The following is a 23,060-nucleotide window of genomic DNA, read 5'->3' on the forward strand; positions in this document are numbered from 1 at the left end:
TGAGACCCATGGGGCGCTGCACAATTGGATACCACGAAATTGGGGAGAAAAATGGGGTAAATGTGTGTTTTAAATTCGGAAGATGGGAGGGACTCCACCAGTCCTGACTTGTTCCACCATTGGGGTGCCAGGACAGTAGTGCTTTGACTGGAATGAGCAGGATCTGCCCTCCCGTAGGAGGGAAGAGATTCGAAGTGGCGGAACAGAATGCTCGGGTTGGCATGTAGGGTTTGAGCATAGCCTGAAGGTAAGGAGGTGCAGTTCCCCATGCTGCTCCGTAAGCAAGCACCAGGGTCTTGAAGATGATGCGAGCTAAGACTGAAAGCCAGTGGAGTGTGCAAAGGAGCTGGGTCACATGGGAGAATTTATGAAGGTTAAACACCAGGAGGGCTGCTGCGTTCTGAATAAATTGCAGGAATTTTCAGTAGTCTAAACGGGAGATGACAAGTGCCTGGATTAGACACTCTAGGATGTTGTAGAGCATGAAACTGCAGTAGCGAGTCACTGTTTTAATGTTTGCAGGGTGTTGTTCAGGGTCACTCCAAGGTTGTTTGCACTCTGGGAGAGGGACACCGTGGAGTTGTCAACCATGATGCAGTGGTCTTGGAGCAGGCAGGCCTTCCCTGGCAGGAAAGCAGCACCATTCTGTCAAGGTTCAGCTTGAGGTGGTAGGCCGACATCCAAGCTGAGATGTCTGCCAGGCACGCAGAGATGCGTGTCGCAACCTTGGTGTTAGAAGAGGGGAAGGAGAAGAGTAGTTGATTGCCATCCGCATAGCAATGATAGAGACTATGTGAGGATGTGACGGAGCTGAGTGACTGTGTAAAGAGAAACGGGCCTAGAACCCGAGCCCTGGGGGACACCAGTAGTGAGAGCATATGGTACAGACACAGATCCTCTCCACACCACCTGGTTGGAGTGACCTGCCAGATAGGATCCAATCCAGGAGTGTGCAGAGCCTGAGACGCCCATCCCTGAGAGGGTGGAGAGGAGGATCTGATGGTTCACGTTGTTTTAAGGCAGCGGATAGGTTTAGGAGGATTAGAACAGAGGAGAGAGTCGGCTTTGGCAGAGTGGAGAGCCTCAGTCACAGAGGAGAGCGCTCTCAGTTAACCTCTTACATCTAGACGTTCCGCTAGCGGAACACCTGCTCCAATATCCAATGATGGGCTTGGCGCGAAATACAAACTCCTCTAAAATCCAAAAACTTCAATTTTTCAAACATATGACTATTTTACAGCATTTTAAAGACAAGACTCTCGTTAATCTAACCACACTGTCCGATTTCAAAAAGGCTTTACAGCGAAAGCAAAACATTAGATTATGTCAGCAGAGTACCCAGCCAGAAATAATCAGACACCCATTTTTCAAGCTAGCATATAATGTCACAAAAAACAAAACCACAGCTAAATGCAGCACTAACCTTTGATGATCTTCATCAGATGACAACCCTAGGACATTATGTTATACAATGCATGCATGTTTTGTTCAATCAAGTTCATATTTATATCAAAAACCAGCTTTTTTACATTAGCATGTGACGTTCAGAACTAGCATACCCCCGTTAAGTGAGCCGGCCTTGAAGCCTGACTGGTTAGGGTCAAGAAGATCTTTCCGAGAGAGATAACGAGAGTTGGTCAGAGACAGACAGCAAGCTCAAATTCTTTGGAAAGAAAAGAAAGGGATATTGGTCTGTAGTTTGACATTCTTGAGGAGGGAGCTTCTCTGTCCAACTTGACAGACGCAGCCAGTGGTCAGGGTTGAGTTGGATACAGAGGAAGAGAAGTAGAGAGGAGGGAGTGGAAGGATGATAGGTCCTCCGGACGTTTCCGTTCAGCTGGCTACTATGAGTCACTCAGCCACAGAGCGTGAGGGGAAGGTCAAGCCGGCCAGGAGGAAAGGGGACAGAGAGAATCACATGATGAGGAAATGGAGGAGAGTAGGGTCAAAGAGGCAGAGTAAGGAGACAGGATGGAAAAGGATTTAGCAGAGAGAGGCTTGAAGAGTAGAGAGTAGTAGGAGAGAGAGTGAAAATTGCAACTTATGGGTAGAGCTGAATGGGGAGAGTTGGAGAAGAGAAGGGGAGAAAAGGAAACAAAGTAGTGATGCAGTGAGATTAGTAGGTGAACAGCCTCTAGTGAAGATGAGGTCAAGGGTATTGCCTGCCTTGTGAGTGGGAGGTGACTGGGAAAGGGTGAGGTAAAAATAGGAAAGGAGTGGAAAGAAAGAGGTGGAAAGAGCTTATTAAAGCGTCGGGAGGTTGAAGTACAATGAGCCATCGTCAAGAAATTTGATTATTAAGGTGTCAAGCTCATTGAGGAACTTTAAGGGCACCTGGTGGGCGATAGATGACAATGTTAAACTTGAGTGGACAGGTGACAGAGACAGCATGGAATTCAAATGAGATAGAATTAAGGATCATTTTTTTAATCTACACTTGGGAGAAATGAGTAGCCCTGTGCCACCACCGTGACGACCAGATGCTCTCGGACTATGAGAAAACAAGTCGTCAGATGAAGAAAAAGCAGCTAGAGTAGCAGTGTTCTCTGGGGTGATCCATGTCTCCATCAAGGCCAGTCTAGGGACTGAAGGGCAGCATAGGCTGAGATGACATTGCCGTTCTTGACAGGATGGGTTGTGCGCGCAGGGTACATAAAATTAGAAGGATTGCAACTAAGGGGTGTGGAGCGTCTGTAAAACCTACAGGAAGAGAAGCAAACAGATATTTGTTTGAGTGAGTGAGTGTGTTAAAGCATTGCATGTGGAGTCCACACTACATGACAAAAGTATGTGCTCGTCGAACATCTCATTCCAAAATCATGGACATTAATATGGAGTCTGTCCCCCCTTTGCAGCTATAACAGCCTCCACTCTTCTGGGAAGGCTTTCCACTAGACGTTGGAACATTGCTGTGGGGACTTGCTTCCATTCAGCCACAAGAGCATTAGTGAGGCTGGGCAATGATTTTGGGCGATTACGTCTGGCTTGCAGTTGGTGTTCCAATTCATCCCAAATGTGTTCGATGAGGTTGAGGTCAGGGCTCTGTGCAGGCCGGTCAAGTTGTTCCACATCGATCTCGACAAACCATTTCTGTATGGACCTCGCTTTGTGCACGGGGGCATTGTCATGATGAAACAGGAAAGGTCCTTCCCAAAACTGTTTCCACAAAGTTGAAAGTGCAGAATCGTCTAGAATGCCATTGTATGCTGTAGAGTTAAGATTTCCCTTCACTGGAATTAAGTGGCCTAGCCTGAACCATTATTCCTACTCCACCAAACTTTACAGTTGGCACTATGCATTGGGGCAGGGAGTGTTCTCCTGGCATCCGCCAAATCCATATTCGTCCGTTGGGCTGCCAGATGGTGAAGCGTGATTCATCACTCCAGAGAACATGTTTCCACTGCTCCAGAGCCCATTGGCTGCAAGCTTTACACCCCTCCAGCCGACGCTTGGCATTGCGCATGGTGATCTTAGGCTTGTGTGCGGTTGCTTGGCCATGGAAATCTAATTCATGAAGCTCTCAGGCGAACAGTTCTTGTGCTGAGCGAGTGTCGCAGCCGAGGACAGATGATTTTTACACGCTATGCGCTTCAGCACTCGGCGGTCCTGTTCTGTGTGTTTGTGTGGCCTACCACTTCGCGGCTGAGCTGTTGTTGCTCCTAGACATTTCCACTTCACAATAACCGCACTTACTGATGACCGGGGAAGCTCTAGCAGGGCATAGATTTGATGAACTGACTTGTTGGAAAGGTGGCATCCTATGACGTGCCATGTTGAAAGTCATTGAGCTCTTCAGGAAGGCCATTCTACTGCTAATGTTTGTCTATGGAGATTGCATGGATGTGTGCTCAATTTTATACACCTGTCAGCAATGGGTGTGGCTGAAATAGCCGAATCCACTCATTTGAAGGGGTGTTCACATACTTTTGTATATATAGTGTATCTGCAGGATTGCAGGGCATCGGGGGTCGAGTGAGAACAGCTCATGGGAAGTCAGAGAGGAAGAACAGAGTGACAGTTGAGGGAAATGAGGGGTCCAATCCCATTGGCAGTGTATTTCCATTTTCTTACCTGGTGTCCTGTTTAAGCTGCACCTAACATTATTCTTAGCCTTATCTTTACATTATTTTACCTTCCTAAGGCAACAATCAGTGGCATTGATGAACTAATTGTTTTTTGATTATATAGTTGTTTAATCTCCTCACTCAGCAGTGTGTGTTTTCTTGTGTTCCCCTTGCAGGTTCTGCTGTTCCCCAGTCAGGTAGTGTATAACCGCGTGGGGAAGTGTGGCAGCAGGACAGTGGTCATCCTACTGAGGTTGCTGGCAGAGAGACATCAGTTCAACCTTGTCTCCTCAGACATACACAACAAGACACGCCTCACCAAACATGAACAGGTAAGACGGGGGTGGGGAGAGAGATATGGGTGGAGGGGGTGTACGTTCGTGATGCGCGGGTCAGGTGTTTGTAGCAACCGCCCAACTATATGTGATAAAGTGAAAATCTGAGGCCCGCACCCGACCCTAACCCACACCTGCCTTTATTGAGTGCTATTCTAATGCTACCACTTTTAGCTGTAGTACAGCAGGCTACTTACTGTATTGTCCATCCGTTTTTAAATTAACAGGCTAAAGGGATGGGGATGTCTTTTCATGATTTCTGAGAGCATCTTAAGGACATCAGCAACGCATTTATAGAGGAAGTGCTGCGTGTGTTTAAAGCCGCATCCCTCAGAGACATGTTGAAATGTCAGGCTGTGCCACTGGAAATGCCAACACAAATGCCAACGTCAATGAAAACATTACTGAATGGCAGTAACTGTCATTCTCTCAGAGGGGAGGGATCCCTGGCTTTCTCATCCAATGGGTTTTGAGAAGTATGGGAGGGGAGGATGTGAGGATTATGCAATTGAGATTCTCCCCACATCTCTCTCTCTTGTTGTTCATCTTCCCTTATTTTAGTGGTATTTTGGGGAAATTAGAAAGCTAACTAGGCACACCTGTCTTGTGGTAGGACCCCTCTTGGGTGTCCTCCATCAGTGCCAGACCGATAAAATATGCCCTCATATGCCCTTCTATAAATTACACTTCCTGCCATCTAACACCAACGTAAGCAGGCAAAGCTTGTTAGAGGCCCAGTGCAGTCAAAATTATGTTTTTCCTGTGTTTTGTATCATACTGTACAATAACTGATGAAATGAACACTGTAAAATAGTTTTTATCAGTGTTATTTCCTGATAGTTGCGGGTTGAAAATAGAACTTTCAAATCAGCAGGTTTGCTTTGTCGGGTGTTTCGGCTTGCCTGGTGGCATTGCCAGGCTGTAATTTGGTTAAAAGACCAATAACAAAGACTTCCAAACCTCTCTGCCAATAATGGCTAGTAATAACAGCTTTCATTTTCCCCTCCCCACTCAGACCACTCCCAGATAGTACTAGCAAAATTCTTGTTCAGAAATATTTTTTTGCTAAAACTATTACAGTAAGGTACTTGTAATTGTTACTGATAAATTATTTGACATTGATATAAAAAAAAAACGCTGCGTTGACAGACTTTCTCAGACTCCTGAGAGAGGAAGAGAATGATGATGAATATCTGTGCTATTCTCTATGTGGTCTTGTTTCATATCCTCATAGGATTTTCCCATCAGTGTTTAAGTGTACTGGAGAAATATGTTCCTCATTATTTCAATCAGTTTTGAATGGTCAGTAAATGCTAAATATTTATAAACCTTACTGACCCATTTGGATTTGAAGCCCATATTTAATTAAAGCTAATATTTAATAAACTGTTAGTTGTTTACTCATTCATCAAGCCTGAACGCGTGGCAGTACACAGTGTCAGAACACCGCTGTTAACGGTCTGCTAACATGTCCTCTCAGAGCAGCTGTGTGTGTGTGTGTGTGGTGTGTGTGTGTGTGTGTGTGTGTTGACTTATGCAGATCCTGATTGCATGCTCTCTAAGTTTAGAGACGCTGGTCTCCTTAGCTCCAATCTGGCTGGGGACTGGAGTGTTAGACCATTATCCTTTGGCAAGCCAGTGGCCTGCTAATGCATTTACCCAGAACCAATGCTCTCAGCCTGGGTAGCCGAGGTCCCCTAGACTCTGGAGCCCTACTTACCCACATTGCATAGTGACATGTGTGTCTCTCTCTATAGCAGACGTACTGGACCTGATGGAGCGATGGGTTTATTTCAGCTTGGTCAATAATAGCAACAGCTTTTCTCTGAGGTTGTCTGTGTTGCTGTGTGATGCTGTGTTTTCTCTCTCTCGCCAAAGATGTTACACAGCAGACGCAGCTCTGCCATGGATCGCATGTACCTGTATAGTAGCTACCACGGATGCCCAAACATTGAGAAGGTCCTGCCGGCCCTGGCTTGGAGTAGCAGACTTTTTCAATAATTTCCAATATAAATAAAAAAGGGGAATGTCTGACTGTTTTCCTGCGCTGATATTTTAATCAACATTGGTAATGTGCATAAGAGTACTGTGTGTGCCTTCGCTGGCAAAAATCAATGCCATAAACAATGGCGTTACCACTAAAACCAGATTTTGTTCGGTCTTATATACCCCTAGTTGCGCTCACTGAAATTGGCAGATTTGCGCACGTTTTTAAGGACACACCCTCCCATCTCAGCGCAAGTGAGCGGATGTTAGACAGGCAAATTCCTGAACCTGTCTTAAGGGCTGGAAAATGCTAGCGCACGCACCACTTTTTAAATTACGAAATTGCTAACTAACGCGCGCCTTCTTACCGCCAGCCGAAAATAGAGCGGTTAGTGTTCATTTGCAGCTAAACCAAAAAAACAGCCTATGTTGCATCGATATTAGTCAGAAACACTGATTCTATTTAAACTTTTATACTACAAAGTTTAAATATCATAATTTTGGTCATGAAGTCAGTATCTTCCTAAACGTAGATTTGTGACGTTATGTTCCTAGATCCGTTGGATATTTGAGGGTTGGGTATTGATTTCGATCATTCCCACTTGCCCACCACTAGCACGGGCTGGTAATGCCTAGGGAGAATTGTCACGCACCCATCTGCGCTGATTGCGCTCTATCCTGCCTGGGACTTCTTTACTTTTACTAATGTTCTATTAGCGGAAAACACCATTATCGAAAGTGACCGCAAATGCATTTATGCATGTAATGCTTTTATTATAAAGGTGCATGTTTATGGTGAATATTATCTTCCCCAAACGTGAAACTCACACGCTGCTTATGTATCCCGCTTAGGCTCTACATCCCTTGTAAAACGGAAAAAATGTGCTCCATTTTAAGAAGTTATTTGGCCACTTTAGTTGTGATACAAACCTTATTAAAACATGTAGGCCTATGGGCTAGGCTACATAAGGTGTGCGACTATGATTCGAAAAAGTCGGGGGGGGGGGGCGTTGTTTCTTATGCTGGGCATCATTCACAAGTGATAATATAAGTGATAGGCTAATATTGTCACCCATCGCACAGTGAGATGGAACCTTCTAATTGATTTCTCAGCTGAAACCAACATGTGAAATGAATGTGTGATACAAGTATAGACTAGTACAGTCATGTCTCTTGATGTGTGTGTTCAGGTGGATCTTATGAAGAACATCAGCAACATCCCTCAGCCCTTCCTGTACACCAGACATGTCCACTTCCTCAACTTCACCAGGTAACTACAGCAGAGCACACCACATATGACAACTGACACAGTGATGCCAAGATCTCAATGGCACACAGAATCACCTAAAACAGTGGAATGTACTGTTCTTACTATGCCTGGACAAAGTTGAATTGAAACTGCTCCTATAGTTTACATTTTCACAAAAGCCTTTACTAATGGATATTAGGAGAGGAAATTTCATTTTATGCACGTCTCCTTATCAACTAGGGCCCACTACTGCCCCACTGTGGAAAACCTACACTGTATAAATGTGTGTCCATCCATCTGCCTCTCTGTCTGTCAGGTTCAGGATAGAGCAGCCCGTCTACATCAACATCATACGGGACCCCATTAACCGTTTCCTCTCCAACTACTTCTTCCGACGTTTCGGGGACTGGAGGGGTGAGCAGAACCACCTCATCCGAACACCAGGGATGAAGGATGATGAGAGATACCTGGTGAGAGTCTTCCTTTATTGATAGAACTGTATCAACTTCTCTCCCTGCCTTTTTCCATCTGTCATGTCGGGGACAACAGCCTAGGCCTTTGCTCTCCTCGCCTTCTTTCCATAAGCAGCATCAGTATGAAGGCTAATGGTCCAGAATATTAATGAAGTCAAGTGTCATTCTGACTTCAACAGTAACTGTATGACTGAGTTATTGGCTTGTACACAGTCCTTCCATGTCTCCATCTGTTTCATTGTTAGTCAGGCAGGGGCGAGTCTAGGATTTTTCTAGTGGGGTGGCAAAGGGGGGGATCAAGAACCAGTAATGGGTGGCCATGGGAAATCAGCAAATTGTGTCACAAATAGCATTGAAAATGTGCTAAAACTACGATGCATTGTGTTGAATAATTGTTTTAACTGTAAATTTGTATATGTCCAAATTTATTCAAATAAATCCATTTGAAATGAACATTCACTTTAGATACATCATCAGTGGTAACTCCCCCTCCAAGGATTAATTTTTTCCCTCCAAAGACTTTTTAGAAAGCTTATTTAGGTCTACTGCATTTCTACACCATTTAAAAGCTCTAAGATGCTATTTGGACTACAGAAAAAACAAGCAAAAATGTATCACTGTTTTTCTACTCACCATAATGGCATAATTGGTAACTAATCAGGTGAGGCAAAGCATACTGTACTGTATTAGTTACAGCCTTGTGGTATTGAATTTAGGAAGCCCTGAAAGAGTTCCTTGTAGCAGTTCTACAATAAAAAACATAGGTATAGTACTTGAAGATAAAGGGTACGTGATGTGGCATGGGAAGGAAGGGTAACCAATTGTTTGCCCCTTGTGGGCTGTTGCCATCCCTCCCTCCCTACCATTCTTCTATCGTTCCCTTGCTCTCAACCCAGAACTGCCCAGAACTCAATTACAGACTTGACTGAGTTAGACCACATCTGACGGTTAGTTAGAGACCTGAACTCTGTCTCTGTCTCTGTCTCTGTCTGTCTGTGTCGTTTTCCCCCGCAGTAGGCAACTCAATACTCTGTGGTGGTATTTGACGTCTCATGCTTTTGTAATGACATTTACTGCTTTTATTTAATCCTCAAACTGTCGTTCCTATGTGATTTGTGTGCGTTTTTTTGTTGAGTTGAGGTCCCATTTAAGTAAGGTTCAAAAGGTAAGACATGCAGTGTCGTTAAGGGTGGGCTTGATTGGTATAATCTGTGTAGAGATGGAGTCTGTCAGCTAATATGCAATAGGAATTCCCCTTACTGCTCCAATCACTCATGTTTGTGGGTAGACACACACCAGTGCGTTGTCAAAGTCCCTCACAACAACCATAAAACACATTGAGCCAGCAACATTAGCAAACACACATAGTGAAGCGAATGTCATCGTGGCTGGAGTGAGTCTGAGTCTGACTGTTGGTAATTAAGTTCTGCTCAGCGTCCCAGGACTACCGGAGCATGTGAGTTGAGTTATTAAAGTATGCAGCGCAAGAGGCCCCCTCCTACAGTAAAGGGGGACTGCCGCTGTGCTACCCTGGCAGGCTCACCTGAATGTGTGTGTGTGTGTGTGTGTGTGTGTCCTGTTAGCACCTCCTACAGTAAAGGGGGACTGCCGCAGTGCTACCCTGGCAGGCTCACCTGAATGTGTGTGTGTGTGTGTGTGTGTGTGTGTGTGTGTGTGTGTGTGTGTGTGTGTGTGTGTGTGTGTGTGTGTGTGTGTGTGTCCTGTTAGCACCCTGGCCTATACGTCCCAGTGTGTGTGTGCTGAGTTGCTACTGTGTCAACACCCTTAGCCAATCCAGTCTGAGCCATAGAATTCAGCAGGGTCTTTCCCCTCTCTTCCCCCTGTAGAGCAGCAGCAGAACAGCAGGCCAGCCTGGCGTACATTAGTCCAGCAGAGCTCTGCTCTGAGACTACAGGAAGTGTCAATGAAAGAACACTGTCAGCTTCCTCAACCAGGCCTTGGCTCTACTAATCCACGTCTTATTGAAACATTCCTGTGGTAGACTTCTTACCTTTTCCATCGGCCCCACTCTCTCTTTACACGCACACACGCACGCACGCATGCACGCACGCACGCACACACACACACACACACATACTTATACACACCATCATGTGAACACACGCACATTCTCTCTCTCAGCACAATACAGTCATGTGAACATGCACGCACACACATGCTTTTGTAGTGAGTTGTTTGGCTATGAATCATGTGTACCCCCCCCCCCCCCCCCCACCCACACACACACAAACTTCAGAGAAGATGCCCTGGCGGACACCCAGCATTGTTCATGTCAAGGCATGCCTTGCCTACGCATTAGATAGTGAAAGAGAAACTTGCTCCCACAGAAACCAGTTGAGAGCGTAGCATGGCATGGCTCCCTGTGTGTGGGGGGACCAGCCAACGTTGCACGTGTAATATCCTGTACGTCCTCTTCCTCTGCCCTCACCTCTCCTTCACAGAAAGGTTTTTGTCTTCTTGTCCACAGTCTGTGATTACAGAGGGAAGGAGATGAGGCCCAGAAGGGGTTTAAGAATTGGGACACAGTTGTCGTGGAAATTCACAGGGACACTCAAAGTCAATCTTAAATGAATAATTGTTTGTCAGCGCGCTGGAGAGTTTCCAACCAACTCATTGTACACATATCAATCAGGAGCTCTGCCTGGGCAGACCCAGCAGTTGTCTGTGTATAGCCGTATATAAAGACATGTTATATTTGCATGATTTAGCATAATTCATTAGTCATTACTGTTTTGTTTTTTTCATTCATGTGACCGACCAATACTGTTTCATAACATTTACATTTACATTTAAGTCATTTAGCAGACGCTCTTATCCAGAGCGACTTACAAAATGGTGCATTCACCTTATGATATCCAGTGGAACAACCACTTTACAATAGTGCATCTAAATCTTTTAAGGGGGGGGGGGGGTTTAGAAGGATTACTTTATCCTATCATAGGTATTCCTTAAAGAGGTGGGGTTTCAGGTGTCTCCGGAAGGTGGTGATTGACTCCGCTGTCCTGGCGTCGTGAGGGAGCTTGTTCCACCATTGGGGTGCCAGAGCAGCGAACAGTTTTGACTGGGCTGAGCGGGAACTGTGCTTCCTCAGAGGTAGGGGGGCCAGCAGGCCAGTGGTGGATGAACGCAGTGCCCTTGTTTGGGTGTAGGGCCTGATCAGAGCCTGAAGGTATGGAGGTGCCGTTCCCTTCACAGCTCCGTAGGCAATCACCATGGTCTTGTAGCGGATGCGAGCTTCAACTGGAAGCCAGTGCAGAGAGCGGAGGAGCGGGGTGACGTGAGAGAACTTGGGAAGGTTGAACACCAGACGGGCTGCGGCGTTCTGGATGAGTTGTAGGGGTTTAATGGCACAGGCAGGGAGCCCAGCCAACAGCGAGTTGCAGTAATCCAGACGGGAGATGACAAGTGCCTGGATTAGGACCTGCGCCGCTTCCTGTGTGAGGCAGGGTCGTACTCTGCGAATGTTGTAGAGCATGAACCTACAGGATCGGGTCACCGCCTTGATGTTAGTGGAGAACGACAGGGTGTTGTCCAGGATCACGCCAAGGTTCTTAGCACTCTGGGAGGAGGACACAAGGGAGTTGTCAACCGTGATGGCGAGATCATGGAACGGGCAGTCCTTCCCCGGGAGGAAGAGCAGCTCCGTCTTGCCGAGGTTCAGCTTGAGCTGGTGATCCATCATCCACACTGATATGTCTGACAGACATGCAGAGATGCGATTCGCCGCCTGGTTATCAGAAGGGGGAAAGGAGAAGATTAATTGTGTGTCGTCTGCATAGCAATGATAGGAGAGACCATGTGAGGATATGACAGAGCCAAGTGACTTGGTGTATAGCGAGAATAGGAGAGGGCCTAGAACAGAGCCCTGGGGGACACCAGTGGTGAGAGCGCATGGTGCGGAGACAGATTCTCGCCACGCCACCTGGTAGGAGCGACCTGTCAGGTAGGACGCAATCCAAGCGTGGGCCGCGCCGGAGATGCCCAACTCGGAGAGGGTGGAGAGGAGGATCTGATGGTTCACAGTATCAAAGGCAGCAGATAGGTCTAGAAGGATGAGAGCAGAGGAGAGAGAGTTAGCTTTAGCAGTGCGGAGAGCCTCCGTGACACAGAGAAGAGCAGTCTCAGTTGAATGCCCAGTCTTGAAACCTGACTGATTAGGATCAAGAAGGTCATTCTGAGAGAGATAGCAGGAGAGCTGGCCAAGGACGGCACGTTCAAGAGTTTTGGAGAGAAAAGAAAGAAGGGATACTGGTCTGTAGTTGTTGACATCGGAGGGATCGAGTGTAGGTTTTTTCAGAAGGGGTGCAACTCTCGCTCTCTTGAAGACGGAAGGGACGTAGCCAGCGGTCAAGGATGAGTTGATGAGCGAGGTGAGGAAGGGGAGAAGGTCTCCGGAAATGGTCTGGAGAAGAGAGGAGGGGATAGGGTCAAGTGGGCAGGTTGTTGGGCGGCCGGCCGTCACAAGACGCGAGATTTCATCTGGAGAGAGAATGGAGAAAGAGGTCAAAGGACAGGGTAGGGCAGTGTGAGCAGGACCAGCGGTGTCGTTTGACTTAGCAAACGAGGATCGTATATCGTCAACCTTCTTTTCAAAATGGTTGACGAAGTCATCCGCAGAGAGGGAGGAGGGGGGGGGGGGAGGGGGAGGAGGATTCAGGAGGGAGGAGAAGGTAGCAAAGAGCTTCCTAGGGTTAGAGGCAGATGCTTGGAATTTAGAGTGGTAGAAAGTGGCTTTAGCAGCAGAGACAGAAGAGGAGAATGTAGAGAGGAGTGAGTGAAAGGATGCCAGGTCCGCAGGGAGGCGAGTTTTCCTCCATTTCCGCTCGGCTGCCCGGAGCCCTGTTCTGTGAGCTCGTAGTGAGTCGTCGAGCCACGGAGCAGGAGGGGAGGACCGAGCCGGCCTGGAGGATAGGGGACAGAGAAAATCAAAGGATGCAGAAAGGGAGGAGAGGAGGGTTGAGGAGGCAGAATCAGGAGATAGGTTGGAGAAGGTTTGAGCAGAGGGAAGAGATGATAGGATGGAAGAGGAGAGAGTAGCAGGAGAGAGAGAGTGAAGGTTGGGACGGCGCAATACCATCCGAGTAGGGGCAGAGTGAGAAGTGTTGGATGAGAGCAAGAGGGAAAAGGATACAAGGTAGTGGTCGGAGATTTGGAGGGGAGTTGCAATGAGATTAGTGGAAGAACAGCATCTAGTAAAGATGAGGTCAAGCGTATTGCCTGCCTTGTGAGTAGGGGGGGAAGGTGAGAGGGTGAGGTCAAAAGAGGAGAGGAGTGGAAAGAAGGAGGCAGAGAGGAATGAGTCAAAGGTAGACGTGGGGAGGTTAAAGTCACCCAGAACTGTGAGAGGTGAGCCATCCTCAGGAAAGGAACTTATCAAGGCGTCAAGCTCATTGATGAACTCTCCAAGGGAACCTGGAGGGCGATAAATGATAAGGATGTTAAGCTTGAAAGGGCTGGTAACTGTGACAGCATGGAATTCAAATGAGGAGATAGACAGATGGGTCAGGGGAGAAAGAGAGAATGTCCACTTGGGAGAGATGAGGATTCCAGTGCCACCACCCCGCTGGCTCGATGCTCTAGGGGTATGCGAGAACACGTGGGCAGACGAAGAGAGAGCAGTAGGAGTAGCAGTGTTATCTGTGGTAATCCATGTTTCCGTCAGCGCCAGGAAATCTAGGGACTGGAGGGTAGCATAGGCTGAGATGAACTCAGCCTTGTTGGCTGCAGACCGGCAGTTCCAGAGGCTGCCGGAGACCTGGAACTCCACGTGGGTCGTGCGCGCTGGGACCACCAGGTTAGAGTGGCAGCGGCCACGCGGTGTGAAGCGTTTGTATGGCCTGTGCAGAGAGGAGAGAACAGGGATAGACAGACACATAGTTGACAAGCTACAGAAGTGTTGTTTCTTGTATTATTGTCTCCTGTGTCTTTAGAGAAGTGTTTCACTTTGATATCCTTTTTCTTCTGTCCTGATTTTCTCTTTCTTTTCTTCTGTTAACTAGATATTCTTTGTTGTTCTTCGTTAGCTAGCTAGCTTCTTCCAAAAAGAGTCCCTAGCAACAATTGACAGACCAACACCTCACAAGGCTTCTTTCTCTCTATGCTGAGACCTTGAACCTGAGATATCTTTCGTTCTCAAAACAAGGTATTGGCGTATTGCCAAATTGCAGCTACTGATAGTGAGGATTTGTACAGTCAGCCACTTGCATGAACACAGAAATTGGTTTATAGAACAGCACATGAATAGAACACAGAAATTAGTATAGCACAAACATTAACATTTCCCTTACACAGTCATTGCTAAAAAATTCCTCCTGTTTGCTGCCACTGGCATTTTCAGAGGCCATTTCATAGAAACAGCAGAGTCAGATAATTAATAGATCACCTCCATGCCTTTATCCTGAGAGAGACAGACAGCGGTCTTAGCCAAAGGGTCTCTTGACAGTAACACAATGCTTGTGTGTTCTGCCAGTGTTCTGGGTTCTCTTCAGTTCTTGTCGTTCATTTGAAGCCTCTTCCAGTTGTTCTGCTGGCTGTTGTCAGTGAACATGTAGGTCCTAGGGATGCACGATATATCGGTGAACATATCGGAATCGGACGATATTAGCTAAAAATGGCAACATCAGTATCGGCCCGATGTCTAGTTTAACGCCGATGTTAAAAACCGATGTCAAAGCTGACATACATACCAATATAACGTAATGACGGCAATAAAATTTGGCACTACAAGTGCATCACAGCATTCCTAACCTAGCCCACAATGTCTGCTGTGTGGATCGAGCAGTCAACAAGTCAAGCAGTCATTTGAAAGAGTAAGAACATTTCAGCGAGACAACTCAGGCGAAATCCATTAACGCCAAGATAATGGAATTCATTGACCTTGACAATCAACCGTTCTCTGTCGTGGGTGATGTTGGCTTTCGCCGACTGGTCGAGCACCGTTACACACTACCAAGTGCGGTATTTTTCAGATGTTGCCCTACCGGAGTTACACAGTAATAGCATCACTGCTATTAGCTTCACGACATAGATACTATGGAATGTGGTTGGGTCTTTCGCGTGTCAAAATTGATACACTAACACTGTCTTATAAATTAGGGTTATTTTAGATGATGACACCTAGATTATGTCATTTTACTATGTTTTTGGGGAAGAACGTTGTTTGCATCCATGGGCTTTTTTTTATGACCAGCACTGTAGGTGTGCAAGACAACTTTACATGCATCATAACATACGTATCGATGAATCTTTGTGACATATGAAATACGAGTGATAGTGTAATAACTACGTAAAAAATGTATGAACGCGTTAAAATATGTGACATGCAGTCATATTCAGGTCCTAATTGGTCAACAAGCTTATTAGACACGTCAAATAGTGTTATTTGACATGTATCTTTTTTGACACGCAAAGACCCAAATGGCGTTCCATAGAAATCCTGGTTGAGAATGAAACGACTTTACAAATGAACAATGAAATAGCACAGCAAGTAAGTGAAAGAAATAGGTTTTGATTATGTCTGCTAATGGGGACATATGTAAATGCCAACAAAATAACTTTTTGGTCAGTGTGAGGTGTGTGTGTGTGTGTACATTTTATTTAACTAGGCAAGTCAGTTAAGAACAAATTCTTATTTACAATGACGGCCCGGACGACGCTGGGCCAATTGTGCGCCGCCCTATTGGACTCCCAATCACAGCCGGACATGATACAGCCTGGATTCAAACCAGGAACTGTAGTGACACCTTTTGCACTGAGATGCAGTTCCTTAGACCGCTGCGTCCATGTGTGTGTGTTAACTATTTAACTGCACTAGAATGCTTAAAAGACAGCCAAAATGTTAAATATCGGTTATCTGTATGGGTTTTTTTGGCAAGGAAAATATTGGATATCGATATCAGCCAAAAATGTAATATCGGTGCATCACTAGTAGGTACCCAGTCCAAATGCAGAGCAGCAGATATGAGAGACAGTTCAAAGGAAATAGAAAAGGCACTCAGCATTATGTGTGGATTACATTAAAATCAAAGTTTAGCTTGAACTGATATCTTTAGTAATTTAAATGACTGAGAATATTGCTTTCTGTGTTAACAGGTCAGTCAGTCAGAGAGGCTTATGGCCCACTGGTGGGCTACTGAAGAAATTAAATACTCTAAAACTATCATCGACAAAGACAGGAATAGTCGGGTGTCCTTTTCTCTCATATTGCGTTGACTGCAGGGTTTGTGGGTTTAAGAGGAAATATATTATGTTTTTTGGTGGGAGGAATAGAGAGTTTGAGAAATTGAAGAGGGGGGGAGTGCAAGAATGAGCTTGGTCTGGTCTCAAAGCCCCAGTACATCTAGGTTTTATAGCGCTTTCGTTAGTGTTACATCATCGTGGCTTGGCCCCAGTCTGTCCCTGTGTGAATACAGGTGTCCACTCAAAGCTAATGAATGATTAATGAAGCTGATATGTCATGTTTCCTGCAAGGTCTGTGTCTTGGGTTTTGACCTGACTGTACACCAGGTGTCCCAGTATCATTAACACCACAGAACCCCAGACAGGACCAGAGCTGGGTGAGCGGTTGTAGTGTTTAACCCATTACTTCCTGCAACCCTCCGCCCGTTCTGGGCCCCGAGAACACAAGTCCTGGGCCTCTGGTTCTCTCTCTCTCTCTCTCTCTCTCTCTCTCTCTCTCTCTCTCTCTCTCTCTCTCTCTCTCTCTCTCTCTCTCTCTCTCTCTCTCTCTCTCTCTCTCTCTCTCTCTCTCTCTCTCTCTCTCTCTCTCTCTCTCTCTCTCTGGCTTAGCTTACCCTCTGTGGTGAGGCGCATAGGCTCCCGCTGATAACTTGACAAATTGCAGTATTCCAAGAAAAGCGTAAGACATTCTCACCTATCAGCATGTAGGCCACAGTGAAATAAACCAACAGAACACTCACAAACAAGACCTCCTGCTTTTTAAAATGATCAACACCCTTTTACCTGTATAGACTGGTACCTGTTTCAACTGAGAAACATTTTTGAAGTGTTTTTATGTGTGTGTTTTTGAGTGTTGTGTTGTCCAGGTCTTGTTGCCGTCTATAAAGCTTACGTCACCTGACATGGGTTTCTCTTGTGTTTGTAGCAGAAAGAAAGAGAGAAAATTGCTTACTTCACTCCTTTATGTGTTTTTAATCTTTCTCTTTCTTTTTTAATTTGGTCTCAGTGGGCCTCCCTCGTTCAGTCCACTGGTTAAACAGAGAAGTAGTTTAGTGTTTCACTGCTACACTCCAGTGGCTCCTATTTTTTCACTGAGGCGGTGGGTTATTTTGACAGGAGGGAGAGAGGATGGTGGAATAGGATTGGGATTTTAGTAGCATGGCCAACATAATGTGGCTAGCTGAGGAGACCAAAGGTTGCCATCGTTTCTGTTTGATTGGTCTGCATTACTAGTCAGTTAACTGTCATCATTCTGGACATAGAATAATAGCATCAACCTCTAACTACATTTTGCTCTTGAGATAACCTACACTCCCAGATGACCTAATATCTGAATTGTAACTTTGTGGATATGAAGCTGCATGTCTTATTTTTAGGCTGTCAGAAAGTGGTTTGGAGCTAGAGTGTCTTTACTAATAATAATCATGAGAAAAGCAGTACAAGTTCCTAAGAGAGAAAAATACTTGGTGAAGGGTTCCCCCTAGTGAGAGTAATGTAGAATTATAGTAAGGCTGAAGATGATTGTCTGACTTTCTGATTGTGTTTCTGATTGGCTGTCTCTTCTGTCTCCCTCCTGTCCAGGACATCAATGTCTGCATCCTGGAGAATTACCCAGAATGTTCCAACCCCAGACTCTTCTACATCATCCCTTATTTCTGTGGACAGCACCCACAGTGCAGGTAAGAAGATCTGTATTGCATCAGAGAATCAGGCTCCAAATTTGGAGTAAAGACATGTTATAATAGTCACACATTGTCCTGGCTGGTATTCATATTTTTGCGACTGGTAATGTTTAGTATATTATTAGTGGTATTAGAATTATCATTGGTTATAATTTTCTCTGGTTTGACAGATATTTTCTTCTGACTGTGTCTGTTGTTCTGTGTGTTTCAGAGAGCCGGGAGTATGGGCTCTGGAGAGGGCCAAGCAGAACGTTCTAGAAAACTTTCTTATTGTGGGGATCCTAGAGGAGCTGGAAGATGTCCTGCTCCTTCTAGAGAGACTGTTACCTCACTACTTTACTGACGTACTCAACATTTACAAGAGCCCAGGTACATACACAAGCACACCCTGGCCTGTAAACACCATGTTACACTGCGTTTAAATAATTCACATTTAAAATAATAGTTAACTCCAAAATCAAAGTTTGTCAGAAGTTTCTTTTCATACCTCAAAAATGGTCTACAGTAAGACAGCATTAGAAGAAAGGATAATTAGAGAAATACTACATCTTCAAATATAAGGAACTGGAACAAAAAAGTACTGAATCAACATGGTTGATAAAACATAAAAGATATAGCACAGAGGACATAGAAGGCGCAGTATGTGTGAATGTATTGTGATGAAAGGTGGGGTGTGTGTTTTTGTGTTTGGAAAAGTGTGGAGTTAAGTGAGTGAAAAAGGTTAGGGGTTGCAAAATCCCAGAGCCCATGTGTGTTTGTGAGCAGGGGTTGTGAGAGAGAGCTTTCAATTTTGTGCAGATATGGGATTTACATTTTAAAATAAATTATTCATATTTATTTATTTACTGTCCTATCATGATGGAATGGTCCCCAACTCTATACCCCAGACACCCACCTGAGAGACCCATACACTAATGCGAAGTCCTTATCTGTTTTATGGGCCAACTGTAAGTAGCCGATATGCAGCCAAATCAGAAAGATGAATGTGGTCAGAGACCTACTAAAGCAGCACAGCCCCCTCAAGATTCTGAGCCTGCTTGGCAGGGTTGGTCCGACAAAGCCCCCTGATGGGAGAGCATAATATACAATGAAATTCTCAAAGCTGCTAATGAGAACCTTGCGGACCTTATACCTAGCCGATGGGGATTCTGGTGGGGTGCCCCCACCCAGGTAGTGGCAGTGCTGGCAACACTAGCTGCAGTAACCCATGGGGAGGGGGTCACACTCAGACAATCAGAGAGGGGGCATATTATTGTGGTCCTGGTGGCACAAAATCATCAAAGGTCTGACTGCACCGAGATGCTTGGGAAAATGGTCACAACGGGGGACCAGCGTGTGTGTGTTTCAGGGGAAGGGGGTGGACCTGATCTCCATCACCTAGGACTTGACAATGGTTCATCAAATCTCCCCATTTTTGCCTGTTTTTGTTTTACTTTTGCATGCCTTCTCTTACAGCTGCAACTGTATATGTATTGGTAAATCAAGTCCTTTCTTGAGTTGGGCTCTGGGATGGAACAGCTGTTGAGCATCTGAGTTTATGGTTGTTTGTAGGGGAAAGGGGTTGAGAATGTATGAGTGTGTGTGTCCCACAAATGTTGCTAGGGAGTAAAGATGTTGGGGACAATATAAGATTAATCACAATAATTGTTTGCTAAAATAATAATTGCTTGCCAAAATGTAAGGTAACAATTACAAATATTAATTGTTAATTATGGAAATTAAGATGAGCAGGATTAAAAAAAAAAAATTATATATATATATATATATATATATATATGTGCAAATATCATGCTATATATCATACAAATTCAGATGGGGGAGATGGAAATGCTTTTGGCTGGATGGGTCCCGGTCTCTCGGGGGCCCAGGGGGACGGGGGTGGTCTGCCAGTCACTGGGATGACAACCCAACTTGGGATGGGGAGGGGTTTTAGCAGGTGGAATAGTAGGGAACAATTGGAGTAGCGATTTACTTAGTAGCGATGCAAATATCATGGTATTTGGGCACTGAATCAAACATATACAAACATATATTATGATAAATAGATTTAGAACTGGTATTTCATTATGGTAAATGGTGAAATAAGTATAGTCAGTTATAATTGTAATGGCTTAGCAGATAAGAAAAGACGGTCAGTATTTACCTGGCTAAAAGATAAGGAATATAATATCTATTGTTTACAGGAAACTCATTCAACTATTTTAGATGAAGTTGTGTGGAGAAGGACAGTGGGGTGTTGAATGTATTTCTCCCATGGGCAAAGAAATTCAAAAGGGGTGATGATATTAATTAACAGTTACTTTGATCCAAATGTGCAAATTGTCCAAACAGATCCTCAAGGTAGATGGATGATTTTAAACATATTATTGAACCATAAACAGATATGGCTCATTAACCTATATGGTCCAAATAATGATGATCTATGCTTCGTTGACAATATATATAATAATTGATCAACCCCACAAGCAATATTAGACTCTATTATTATGGTGGGAGATTATAATATGGTTTTAAATTGCTCCATGGACTGTAAAGGAAATCACACTACAAACTATCACCCTCATGCACTTAAGGAAATCATGAATGTCATGGATTAATGGATACAGTTGAAGTTTACATACTCCTTAGCCAAATACATTTAAACTCAGTTTTTCACAATTCCTAACATTTAATCCTAGTAAAAATTCCCTGTCTTAGGTCAGTTAGGATCACCACTTTATTTTAAGAATGTGAAATGTCAGAATAATAGTAGAGAGAATGATTTATTTCAGCTTTTATTTATTTCATCACATTCCCAGTGGGTTATTAGTTTACATTGACTCAATTATTATTTGGTAGCATTGCCTTTAAATTGTTTAACTCGGGTCAAATGTTTCGGGTAGCCTTCCACAAGCTTCCCACAATAAATTGGGTGAATTTTGGCCCAATCCTCCTGATAGAGCTGGTGTAAATGGGTCAGGTTTGTAGGCCTCGTTGCTTGCACACGCATTTTTCAGTTCTGCCCACAAATGTTCTATAGGATTGAGGTCAGGGCTTTGTGAAGGCCACTCCAATACCTTGACTTTGTTGTCCTTAAGCCATTTTGCCACAACTTTGGAAGTATGCTTGGTGTCATTGTCCATTTGGAAGACTCATTTTCGACCAAGCTTTAACTTCCTGACTGATGTCTTGAGATGTTGTTTCAATATATACACGTAATTTTCCCCCCTCATGATGCCATCTATTTTGTGAAATGCACCAGTCCCTTCTGCAGCAAAGCACCCCCACAACATGATGTTGCCACCCCCGTGCTTCACGGTTGGGATGGTGTTCTTCGGCTTGCAAGCCTCCCCCTTTTCCCTCCAAACATAACGATGGTCATTATGGCCAAACATTTCTATTTTTGTTTCATAAGACCAGAGAGATCAGACATTTCTCCAAAAAATACGATCTTTGTCCCCATGTGCAGTTGCAAACCGTAGTGTGGCTTTTTTTGGCGGTTTTGGAGCAGTGGCTTCTTCCTTGCTGAGCGGCCTTTCAGGTTATGTCGATATATGACTTGTTTTACTGTGGATATAGATACTTTTGTACCGGTTTCCACCAGCATCTTCACAAAGTCCTTTGCTGTTGTTCTGGGATTGATTTGCACTTTTCGCACCAAAGTACGTTCATCTCTAGGAGACAGAACGCATCTCCTTCCTGAGCAGTATGACGGCTGCGTGGTCCCATGGTTTTTATACTTGCGTTCTATTGTTTGTACAGATGAACGTGGTACCTTCAGGCATTTGGAAATTGCTCCCAAGGATGAACCAGCCTTGTGGAGGTCTACAATTTTTTTTCTGAGGTCTTGGCTAATTTTCTTTTGATTTTCCCATGATGTCAAGCAAAGAGGCACTGAGTTTGAATGTAGGCCTTGAAATATCCTGACCCGGTGAGATATACATGGCGGAGGCTCAATCAAGCTAGTCGTCTTGATTATGTAATTCTCTCTGGCACCAAAAGTTAAAAAAGTGTTGATAGGGGACAGAATGCGGTCGGACCATCACATAATTCGCATATGTATTACTCTTACAGAATTTCCACGTGGGCGAGGATATTGGAAATTTTATCAAAGCCTATTGGATAAAAACTTTTTTTACGAGGACAGAAGAATTTATAACTGACATAACATAGATCCCTTTATTGTATGGGACACACTTAAATGTGCCTTTAGAGGCCATGCAATTCAGTACTCATCTCTAAAACAAAAGCAATTTAGGTCGAGTCCATATTAACAAAGGAAATGGAAGGAATCATTTTACAGTTAGATAGCAATAACAACTGTACCATAGAGGCTCAGAATAAGTTAAAGCAAAAACCAAAAGAAATGGAGGAACTTAATCAAGAAAGATCTAGTGTAATATATTATAAAAATAAAGCAAACTGGATGTTTTATGGGAAAAAATACACCAAATATTTTTTTTAATCGTCAACATAGAAATGCTATCAAAAAGAATTTACTGAAACTTTTTACAAATGATGGAGTCACCCATGGTTCACCAAACAATATTTTGAAAGAGGAAGTATAGTACTTTAAGCATATATTTTCGTTTCACCTTCCTCCATCTCCACTAACCGAAGCTAATTGTATGGATTTTTTTCCTATTAATAATGTAAAATTAACAGCTGTACAGAAAGATTACAAAGGAGGAACTTCTTGACGCAATTAAAGCCTTTAAGTCCGGGAAAACTCCAGGGCTGGATGGCATACCAGTGGAGGTGTACCAAACCTTTTTTGATATACCCAGAGGACCGTTAATAGTATGTTTTAGCCACTCCTATATAAATGGTAGATTATCGGACACTCAACAAGGTCTGAAACAGGATCCAAGTGGTAAATATAAAGATCCAGTCAATTAAAAAATTGGAGGCCTCTTACACTTCAGTGTTGTGATGGAAATCTTCTAGCAAAATGCTTAGCACATAGAATTAAAAAGGTTTTGTCGGATATTATTCATCCTAATCAGACAGGTTTTTTACATGGATGATACATTGAAGATAATATAAGACTGAAACAACAGAACACTATAAAATATCTGGGAAGCCAGGCCTGG

At 44.3% G+C, this 23,060-nt stretch overlaps 1 protein-coding gene across 1 annotated transcript in view; it reads left to right on the plus strand.

Annotated features, from left to right (window-relative positions):
* usta (uronyl 2-sulfotransferase a) overlaps positions 1 to 23,060 on the plus strand; it is a 183,595-nt gene that overhangs the window by 148,325 nt on the left and 12,210 nt on the right. The window contains exons 3-7 of the mRNA XM_014145278.3: positions 4,241 to 4,396; positions 7,576 to 7,655; positions 7,951 to 8,104; positions 17,888 to 17,985; positions 18,200 to 18,357. Coding sequence (XP_014000753.3) covers positions 4,241 to 4,396; positions 7,576 to 7,655; positions 7,951 to 8,104; positions 17,888 to 17,985; positions 18,200 to 18,357 — 646 coding nt within the window. The remainder of the gene's footprint in view (positions 1 to 4,240; positions 4,397 to 7,575; positions 7,656 to 7,950; positions 8,105 to 17,887; positions 17,986 to 18,199; positions 18,358 to 23,060) is intronic.

Source organism: Salmo salar, chromosome 15 (assembly GCF_965601325.2).
Source record: "Salmo salar chromosome 15, fSalSal1, whole genome shotgun sequence".
NCBI classification, from domain to species: Eukaryota; Metazoa; Chordata; class Actinopteri; order Salmoniformes; family Salmonidae; genus Salmo; species Salmo salar.